This window comes from Pararge aegeria, chromosome 9 (genome assembly GCF_905163445.1).
Source record: "Pararge aegeria chromosome 9, ilParAegt1.1, whole genome shotgun sequence".
NCBI classification, from domain to species: domain Eukaryota; kingdom Metazoa; phylum Arthropoda; class Insecta; order Lepidoptera; family Nymphalidae; genus Pararge; species Pararge aegeria.
The window spans coordinates 18,596,946-18,608,066 of NC_053188.1; the positions used below are offsets into that span (position 1 = coordinate 18,596,946).

At 38.2% G+C, this 11,121-nt stretch overlaps 1 protein-coding gene across 1 annotated transcript; it reads left to right on the forward strand.

Moving 5' to 3' along the window:
- Positions 1-8,962: 8,962 nt before the first annotated feature.
- LOC120626541 lies at positions 8,963-10,131 on the forward strand. Its single transcript, XM_039894084.1, has one exon. The coding sequence runs from the start codon at positions 9,067-9,069 to the stop codon at positions 9,991-9,993; it is 927 nt and encodes a 308-aa protein (XP_039750018.1). The 5' UTR covers positions 8,963-9,066; the 3' UTR covers positions 9,994-10,131.
- The last annotated feature ends 990 nt before the right edge of the window (positions 10,132-11,121 follow it).

Below are 11,121 nucleotides of genomic sequence, written 5' to 3' on the forward strand. Positions count from 1 at the left end.
GGCCCAGTGCGAGTGGACTCCACACACCTTTGAGAACATTATGTAGAACTCGCAGGCACGAAGGTTTCCTTCACCGTTAAAGCAAGTGATATTTTAATTACGTAAAACACACATAACTTTGTAAAGTAAGAGGTGCGTGCTGGGTTTCGAACTCCCCTCGAAAGTAAAGTCGTGCTCGTACCCACTAGGCTATCACCGCTTCGAATACTTCTTCTATAATCTTTAATATTCTTGATTGATTCTTTATTTTGATGTACAATCTTACTGCCAAATACTTCTTGTACAATCTTTTTTGTCTGGGAATGTCCAGGTAAATCAGTTTAACTGTTTCGAAGATTACTCTAGATATCTGGATATAGATCAGAACAACATGAAAAAAGTGCATTTTGGTTTTCAAATTCAAATTCGAATTCATAACTTATTTATTCAGGAGGCCTATCATAGGCACTAATGAAGCGTTCATAGATATATGTTTACATAATTGTAAGGGGATGGTGATAAGTTCGTTCGCCAAATAAAACCTAAAGCTAGAAGACGCGCCCTGGTCTAAGAAGAGCCCACAACTTAGCCGGGTTTTTCTTAACCCTCAATAGTCTATACTCCACTGCTGGACTGGAGTCCTAACAGGGGGGTTTCCCATAATCACCACGCTGGGTAGACGGATTGGTGATCGCAATTATAGAATAGAGGACGCTGCAGCCCGTTCTCCGTTATATTTTCTTATTCGCCTCGTACGACACCCGCGAAAGAGGAGGTGTGTCTACTGCATTCTGATCTGCTATCACCATACAACTTCTTAATAGAATCAATAGGAGAAAAAATAACAAACATGCACTTCTTTAGTTGTTGGATTAGATCTACATTTTTCTTGGTAGAGTCAGGTCAGCTACCTTTCAGATAACCCTCGTATTGTCAATGTGGTGGAAAGAACCCGTTGCGACGGGCGGGGTCGCGGCGACCCCGTCATCAGATGCGGCCGTAAATCAGCGCACCTGACCGGGGGCACTTGTCTAAACGCATAAATCTTGGGGTCACTAAGCGTCCCGTGTTGCGCCACTTTCACAAGTATCGATAAAAAAAATACATGTTTTCAAAAACAGAGTTTTGCCACGGCAAAGAAAAAAAAACTTATAATTCTAAATACACGTGTTGTGAACATTTCCACACATCGGTTTGGGCTTAATATTGTTTATTCCGTAATTGCAATATTTGTATGTAATTTAAATTTCTATTAATATGAGACAGGATAATTTTATGATGGAATGCATACGTAGAAGGTCAGTTTTTTGGTGTCCACACATAAAAGCTCATATTTGAATTTTCATATATAATTTTATTAGTGGAAAATTGCAAATACGATATTCACCTATCGAGATCTTAGATAGAAATAAACTGATACTTTCTACTTTTTCCAGTTTTTAAACGCAAATCTAAACTATCGATAGTTTGTGTACATCACTTAATGACAGTCAGAACTCGTAAATATTGAAGTATTGACTCCGCGGTGAGGGCGGGTGAGGCCGACTGTTTGTTAATGATAGTGGGGTCGCACGGATCGGAGATCACCGAGAGAGACTCTTTGATTTGGTGCACTTAACTGTTAAATAGATAGTTTTGTCTTTGTGGAAGTATAGAACTCGTAAAAGTTTTTTAACGCCCGAGGTAAGAACAACGGGTGTTGTAGTTTTCACGTGACTGTGTGTGTGTGTTTGTGATTGTGTGTGTGTATGTCTGTCTGTGGCATCGTAGCTCTCGAGCTTAGGAAGGTGAATTAGTCTAGAGTGTTTTTGAATATGTTTGATGTAGAATGTAGTTATCACCATAATTTCACTACTATGTCCATATTTAGTACGCATCAAAAGTACCACCTATGTGCCTATTTGAATAAAGGAAAATTTGATTTGACTTTGACTTTGAAAATCAATTTTGTATGTGGATGTTAGGCTGTATCTGATTTTTTTCTATGGCCAGTGGTTTACTCAAAAACTATTAGTTTTTCGGTTTTACAGATAAGTTTCAGATATAGTGAATAATGTACCTCGAACGCCTGTGGTGGTAATACTTCGATTCTCATTTACACGAGGTGTAGTTGTTATAATATACAATAGTAAGCGTTAATAGCCTAGTGGCTAGGAGCCTGACTTCACTTTCGGGGGCCCGAGTTCAAATTGGGATTTTAAATAACCTTAATAAAAACATAACGTTTTAAGTAATTCCAATATCACTTGCTTCAACGGTGAAGTAAAACATCGTGAGGAAACCTGCGTGCCTGAGTGTTCTCCATAATGTTCACAAAGGCGTGTGGAGTCCACCAATCCCCACTGGGCCAGCGTGGTGGGCTACGGCCTTAACCCCTTCTCATTATGGGAGGAGGCCCGTTTCCTGTAGTGGGCCGGTAATAGGTTGATAAATTCATAATTCTACTACAAGTCAGCCCTTGACAGACATCTTGCCTGCTTGTAAGTGAAGATGCGGTGTATGGTCTGTCAGTCTATGGTAACGGCTGTTAGGCGTATATCAGTGACATAAAACTCATACCGCTTGTCGTTCAAGCGACATCGTACTAGAACGCTAAATCGCTTAGCTCGTCTTTCTCTCTAAGTTTATCAATAATCACGGCAGAAGCCCGGTGGGAACCAGAGAAAGCATTTTATTGTGTGCATAAAAACGGTAAAGTATCTCAAAGGGGTTTTAAAAAAGCTATAAAGTAGAAAGTGTTGAACGCAATTTATTAATTTGCAAAAAGGCGACAAGCTTCACCTGTCAGTGGTCGTGACGTGACGCGCCAAGGAGCGGCGACGTGATGAATTGCGCGAAATAAAAATTACGACGTAACGGAATAGAAAAAGGGGGAAAGGAACATGCTTAATGTTAATCGAGTTGACGCAGCTAACCGCGTGGAGAGGTGTTGTTTGACAGCGGATAATAAATCCACGGGGTATATTTTACGTGTTAGGTTTTTTTTATGTCACTACAAGTTAGCCCTTGACTGCAATCTGACCTGGTGGTAAGTGATGATGCTGTCTAAGATGGTAGCGGGCTAACCTGTTATGGTAGCCATACCATATTACCAAGTAGCCAAAACATAATTGGTTTCTACGCGACATCGCACTGGAACTCTAAATCTCTTAGCGGCACGTATTTGTCGATAGGATGGTAACTAACCCAGGCCTCCTACCAGACCAGAGAAAATTCAGAAATTATATTATTTTGCCCAAATTCGAACCCGTGACCTCCTACTTAGATTTATAGCGCTCACCGTTGCGCCAGGGAGGTCGTCAAACAACAGGGTAACTTACACTTTTGTGGTTCCAATTTTCAAATTCAAAATGTCTTTATTCATATAGGCCTATCACAGGAACTTATGAAGAGTTCATACATATATGTTTACATAATTGTAAGGGGATGGTGATAACTTCGTTCGCCAACTTAAACCTAAAGCTACGAGGGTTCCAAACGCGCCCTGGTCTAAGAAGAGCCCACAACAAACTTAGCGGGGTAATTTTTTTTTGTTATAACCATCTCACATAAATTAAAATTAAGCTATGAAGTTAGAGCAATTCGCATCCAAGCTTTTTTGTCGTTTAATCAACCTTCCAAACCAGTGCTTTGCAGGCACTAGACAGAATTTGTAATTCTAACACATATATATTTTTTTTAATGTAGTTAATGGTGATAACTTCGTTCGCCAACTTAAACCTAAAGCTACGAGGGTTCCAAACGCGCCCTGGTCTAAGAAGAGCCCACAACAAACTTAGCGGGGTAATTTTTTTTTGTTATAACCATCTCACATAAATTAAAATTAAGCTATGAAGTTAGAGCAATTCGCATCCAAGCTTTTTTGTCGTTTAATCAACCTTCCAAACCAGTGCTTTGCAGGCACTAGACAGAATTTGTAATTCTAACACATATATATTTTTTTTAATGTAGTTACTATTGCTGGTATGTATTAATTGCTGGTGTGACTTATGAATAAATAAATAAATGTTGCGCAAGGTTATGATCTTATGCTAGTGAAAACAACGATGACCTGCAGCTTAACGTGCTTCGGGGGCACAGGGTTGAACAACGCCAATTTCCCAGCTCAAGTCTTTACCCACTAAGCATTTCTAAATAGACGTAATATTTTTTTTTAGATGGGCTTGAAATTGAATCCAGGACATTTTGATCATTTGATCACTTGTTTTCTCTTTCTATTAAACAATTCGTTTTGTTTTCCTTATCCTAAGGTTGCCTGGAAGAGATCGCTACAAAGCGAGAAGGCCGCCTGTTGTATGCTTCATCTGTCTGTGTTTTCTTTTATTCTTCTTTTGTATTTTTATTAGTGTGCAAATAAAGAGTATAAATAAATAAATAAACAAGCACCTTCTGGAGAGTCTGCTAAAGTATCTAAACAAATAAGTACAATATAGACGAGGCATCTAGTTATCGGCTCTTTATATTCCGAGGTGGTTTGTATCTGAGCGAGGCGAGGTGGCAGCTAACCCTGTTACGGCGGGGTCTAATGAGCTCCATCTAATTATCGGCGCGGCGAAACGTGCGGCACTTGCTAACACCTGCATAATGACAGGTTGCCACTTGTCTCTTACTTGTCTTTGTATTGTTATGAGCTAGGGTTCGGCGGTTGGAAATACAACGCAAAAACGGTGCAGTGCGTAAGTATTTTGGAGTTTGGAAATATATACAACGTGTCACGGAATTGCGAAATACTGTTGAAGGGTGCATACGTATCTATATATATAAAAGAGAAAGTGTGTGGGTATGTTCCGTATAGGCTTCGAAACGGCTGGACCGATTTCAATGTAATTTTCAGGGAATCTCCGGATTGACCTGGCGAGTAATCCAGTAAAGTTTGGTGACGATGGGAACACTTTGAACTGTCAAACTGTCTTACATATGTATACAGCTTTTATTTACTATGATGATATTCTATTGTTGGGTGTACATGGGTGTAGATAATGATCTTCACCCGCTCGAGAAGAGAATAGAAGAGAATGAATACGGAGAGAAATAAATTATTTAATATATTATGAGACTTAAATTAAAAATTTAATGATGTAAGTTTATTGTTTAAATAAATAAATAAATAAAATAAAGCAAAATCTAGCCCGGCGAAGCGGGCTGGGTAAGCTAGTATTTCATAAAAGTCACGCTGTAAAAATATTAAATCAAGAAGAAGCATATTTATTTTTTTCATACAAACGAATTCAAAAAATTCTAAGTGTATACTTATGACAACCCTATGGAAGACAAAAGACCGACACGTGCATAGTACCTACGGTATGCGACGCATACCTAATATAGTGACTTGATTTTACTTTTGCATGTGACTTTAGGGCAATATCTGATATCTTTCAGCAAAAACTATAAGAGTTTCGGTTTAACAGATAAGGCTCAGAGACATTAAATAAACCTCTGAAGTATTATTTCGCTCTTCAACTCCCCAAAATAAGGTAGCGACTTGAAATAAATGTTGTAGTTAAAACACTTATTATTTATTCACGATAAATGTTCACTACCCAAAATAAATAAATTATAAAAAAAAACAGTACAGTAGGACAATACACTACATTACTTTCTTCCAAGACACTCGAGTGGGTGGCGAATATACCTTTGCTCAGAGTATAGCAGAAAATAGATTTTTCTATAACGCGAGTACTTAGTAGAATCACTCGTTATTTTGTTTTTTTGTGCTAGAAATACACGCTTAATTGAATTTAGGTGAAATGCCATCGCTGTCACGGCACGTGGCACGTCGCGACACGTCACGTGCCACCGCGACAGGTAGCGCCGCTCCAATTTTTAACGTGGCAACATTTAAATTAAATTCCTGTCCGACGCACCGCTACACCGCCCAGCGTAATTTAGGCAATTTCAGATAAAACGCTTATCTGGTACTTATGCCACTTTTGCGGTGTTATTCATGAAATTTCCTGCTTTACGGTGTTATTAACTCTATTAAAATATACTATTATAACTGCGTGGTTGTTTTTGAGGTTAGAATGTTCCTTTACCATGAGTTTTACTATAAATTTTAAAGTATAGGATTTAGAGAGTAAGAAATTTGTGGTGTGATTCCTCTCTTTAAGTTAAGTAAGTGATTTATCTCCCAAAAAGATTATTTTTTTCCATCAGTAGTTTTTGAAATTCGCCTGTTTCTTTATTTGTTTGTTAGTCAACTATATTTGGCTTCCCCACTGCATAGATTTTAATGAAACATGTAATGTACGTATATATAGCTTGCATCATTGAAACCTACATAGGATACTTTTTATCCCGGACAGCACCATGGCAACGTTTGCGAGACATAATGCGTAAGGTAACCCTTTTTACCTTTGCACGGCTTCACAACTAAACTGATCTGAGCACAATTTTGCATAGAGACAGAATTGATTCTTGATACCGACTTACGATACTTTTTATCTCGCGAAAACTAACAGTTCCTGCGGGATTTTTTAAGATGCGATATGAAGTGATAAAATGAAGCCTACAAATTGGCAAGGGAATTTTGAGAAATGATTACAGTCACAGTTACAGTTGGGATAAGACTGATAAAAAAGGCATGTATTTAAATCGCCATCCGCAGTAGCTTTGTGGTATAGCGCTCGAGCCTCGATGGCCTGAGAGTCGTAGATTCAAATCCTGCTCGTCCCATTTTTACTTTTTAAAAGATTCTATTTGACGATCGCTGTATAGCGATCTTTCCAGGCAACCGAAGGAAAAAGAAAACGATGCTATATATGCTTGGTAGTTGGTAGAACATATATATATATATATATATATATATATATATATATATATATACTAGCTGTCCCGGCGAACTTCGCACCGCGGATCGTATTTTTTTTTAAATGTTATGTTTCAATACTTATTATCCTATTCCGGACTTAGAGTATCCAATAAATCAAATATCATACAAATTGGTCCAGCCGTTCTTGAGTTATAAATGGTGTAACTAACACAACTTCCTTTTATATATATAAGATGTATGATATAAATACATAATCTTAAATATAAACATAAAAATAATAGTACATATTAAATACAAGTATACATACAAGCGAAACAGAAGTGGTGGTAGGTAGTTAGGAATTCAATTTCGCTTTCGGGGTTCCAGGTTCGAATCCCAGGACGCACCTCTAACTAAAGTTATTTGCGTTATGAGCAATTACAATATCACTTGTTTCAACATGCGTGAGTTTTCCCCATAATGTTTTCAAAGGCGTGTGGAGTCTACCAATCCGAATTGGGCCAGCGTGGTGGACTACGGCCTTAAACCCTTCTCATTGTGGGTGGAGACCCGTGCCCTGTAGTGGGCCGGTAATGGGTTGATATGATGATACAAACATATAAAAGCCTCAAAAAGTATACGTAGCCTCAAAAAGTATACGTAGCATAGCAAGTATAAAAATTTGTAATACAATACAAATATACAACAATAATTTTATAAATCCATATAAAATTTATAATCTTTCTAACCTATTAAATACGTATTAGCGTAGAGCCTCTACGGTCTACGCAAATAGCTACGAGCGGGAGCGCTCCCAAGGGTGGGGAGATAACCGTTAATAAAAGTTTTTCCATTAACACCTGCCACGTTCGGCAACTATCGCCAACTATTGCCAACTCTTTGCCGCACTCATTAAGTGTACGAGTTGAGCATGTAGAGTACTGTCGACTTTTTGTTTCAACACTTTTAGTCCTGTCGCCAACCTCCCTGGAATTTCGCGAAACTTTTTATTCAGTGCCCCGTTATAGATATGAAAACGTATGGTTTTGCGTTGCAGCTGTGATTTTGTTTTCATCATTTAAGTTATCATCATCATCATCATTTGGACGGACGCTTATTTTGGGACTAGATGGCGATGTGTGTATTGTCGTAGAATATTTATTTATTTATTTATCATATCAACTAATTATCTGTCCACTACAAAGCACGATTTTCCTCCCATAATGTGAAGGGGCTAAGACCGTAGTCCATCACGCTGGCCCAGTGCTGATTGGTGGACTTCATACACACTCTTGAGAACATAATAGAGAACTCTCAGGTATGCAGGTTTCCTGACCATGTTTTCCTTCATTGTTGAAGCAAGTGATATTTTAATGCTTAAAAAGCTCATAACTTACAAAAGTGTGTGCTAGGATACGAACCAGCCCCCCTCCAAAAGAGAAGTCGAAGTCACCCCACTGGGCCATGACGGCACAGTATATTATGTAGAATAAGAAGCTATCTCCAGAAATTCTCTCATATCTTCTTTAAGAGTTGAATATGAAGATGAAATACGTTCGTTAATCGAACGGATAGGCAAACTTTGCATTACCATGTCAAATGCATGTATATATATATTTTTTTCATATTGAATCATAGAAACTGTTTACATTTACAACTTCGTGTTTTCAATTATTATTCTGGAATCTTAAATGCAATTTTCATACCTTATTCTTAAAGGTAACTTCCCCAGATCGTTAAGTAGGGGGGAAATTAGTGCCTCCTTAGTAGTCCAGACGACCGCCTCGCAGTTCTTACACTTTACAGGTTGCCGCGTGCATATTAATGTACCTCAGTGTTATTGCTTCGCAAATAAATACATTTTACACGTTAGAAACGAACTACTTCTCACCAGTTATTTTTTATTATTCCACTATAAGTTAGCCCTTGTCTGCAATCTCACCTGGTGGTAAGTGATGATGCAGTCTAAGATGTTAGCGGGCTAACCTGTTAGCGAGTGTGGTAGTTATACCCCTAATCGATTTTTACGCGACATCGCACCGGAACACTACATCGCTTAGCGGCACCTCCGACCAGACCAGGCCAGAGAAAATTCATAAATTATAAATTCCAATGCCAGGAATCAAATCCGGGACCTACACTTAAATACAGCACTCACCGTTACGCCACGGAGGTCGTCACGGAGTTATTGGATATAAAAAAAATAGTGTACTGCAATAATACAGTCTTGTGCGCATAGTTGTCCAGTGTGCACGCGTACACATTCTACCTGCCGAACACCAGTGCAGTTGCGTTGTAAACAAGTGACAGTGGTTTCAAACCTTTCGTCTGTAAAAATGTTTTTATGTGGAAAATGTAACAATGATACAGAGGAGGCTATTCAATGTTGTGTCTGCAAGAAGTTTTTTGACTATCCTTGCTCAGGAATAACTGAAATAGGCTACCGCAAGCTGGGTGATCGACAAGCTACTTGGAAATGTGCGACATGCAAACATGTTCAAGGTGCGAAAAAACAGCCGGGTTCGCCAGTTCCTTCCCCGACATCTCTGTCAATGGATACTGTCATGGCGGAGCTCACTAAGCTGTCACTCCAGTTGCAGCCCCTTCCAGAACTTTTCAAGGATATTCATTGCATTAAATCGGATATGGCTGCACTTTCGACTTCCACTCAGGAATTGATCAGTAGAATCGATAGACTGGAAAAAAGGATTGATAATATTGAGTCTGTAAGTGACGCCATGCCTGAGTTGAGGGTTGCCATATCTCAACTTCAAGAGCAGATAGATGAGCAGGATCAGTGGCTTCGATATAATAATATTGAGATAAAAGGTGTACCTGTAAAGCACAATGAAAACCTTTTCGATGTTTTGTCTAAAATAGGAACAAAGATAACCTTCCCTGTTTCTAAAAACAATATAAACTTCATCGCGCGTGTGCAGTCCCGAAATCCTTCTGAGAACAAAATCAAGCCTATAATTGTGTCTTTTATTAATAGATATCTTAAAGAAGATTTCGTAGCTGCTGGAAAGGCATTGAAGACACTCATAACATCTGATATCGGCATCCCAGGCAATACTAGAATCTTCATTAATGATCACCTGACGGTCAAAAATAAACAGCTGTTATCTAAAACGAAACTCCTTGCTAAGGAGAAAAATTACCGTTTTGTTTGGGTGAAGCACTCCAAACTATTTGTAAGAAAAAACGAAACGTCCCCCGTCTTAAGTATCAAAGCAGAGAAAGATTTGACGAAAGTAAAATAAAGTTAGTAACTAAAATAACATTTATTAGAAGTATATACCTAGAAATAAACTTTAATCTTAACCTCATACCTCTTCGTACCGCAAGGTTGGGAAGCACTGGCGTTCTTATCTCGCTCCTTTGTTCGATGGGCGCAAGCTATTCATTTATAATTCCGAGCGCCTCCGTAGTTTTTGCAATGAATATTGCTAAGTTTGAACGGTGTTATGATAATTTATATTATTTCTACTTACGTTATGTAATTCATTCGAAAATATTGTTTTTTCTTAACCGAGTATTATTTACTGTTTGCATTGGTTACATTTTAATTTTATACACTGTTTACCATATTCAGGGCATTTGGAAACTAGTTGCGTATATTATTGCTATTAGAAGACGTCGATTTCTATTACACTATTTTATAGTTGTTAATGGATTACTATTAAGGTACACTGCAGAATTAAGAAGTGCACTTAAGTATGATAATACAAACAGTAGTTGGTGTAAGTTTCTCCATTGTTTATGTTTAAATACAACGTTTTTTACAAGAAACGGACCTACTATTTCTATTAATTTCAACATATTGTCATTGATAACCTATGTTGGTGTTGCAACTAAGTCGTGTGTATTTGGAAGGCTGCAGTATTCTTATTATTGTGTATTAATTACTATGGTCTATAAGTGGATTACTTTTAGGCTTATTTGGTTTCTTTATAGTTATTGTGTGCAGTGTTCACTCTAGCTAAACTCAACATTTATCACCAAAATGTTAGGGGATTGCGGACCAAGACGGACACTTTTTCCAGAAATATTTTATTGAATGGTTACGACATAATTACAGTGACGGAAACTTGGTTGCTTGATAGTGTTTCGGACACGGAACTTTTTGACACAAGATACTCTGTATGGCGTCGTGATCGTGATTACAAGCAAATGTGTCAGACAAGGGGAGGTGGTGTAGCTGTGGCTACTAAAAAGAGCCTGAATGTTGAATGTAGGTCGGATTGGCAATCCTCAGCTGAAGACCTCTGGGTTTCAGTCACTTATCACAACAAAAATCGTAACACTTCGCGTATTCATATTTGCACTATATATCTCTGTGCGGAGAATAAAGGTAATTCATTTGATCAACAATTGGATAACTTTTTGAT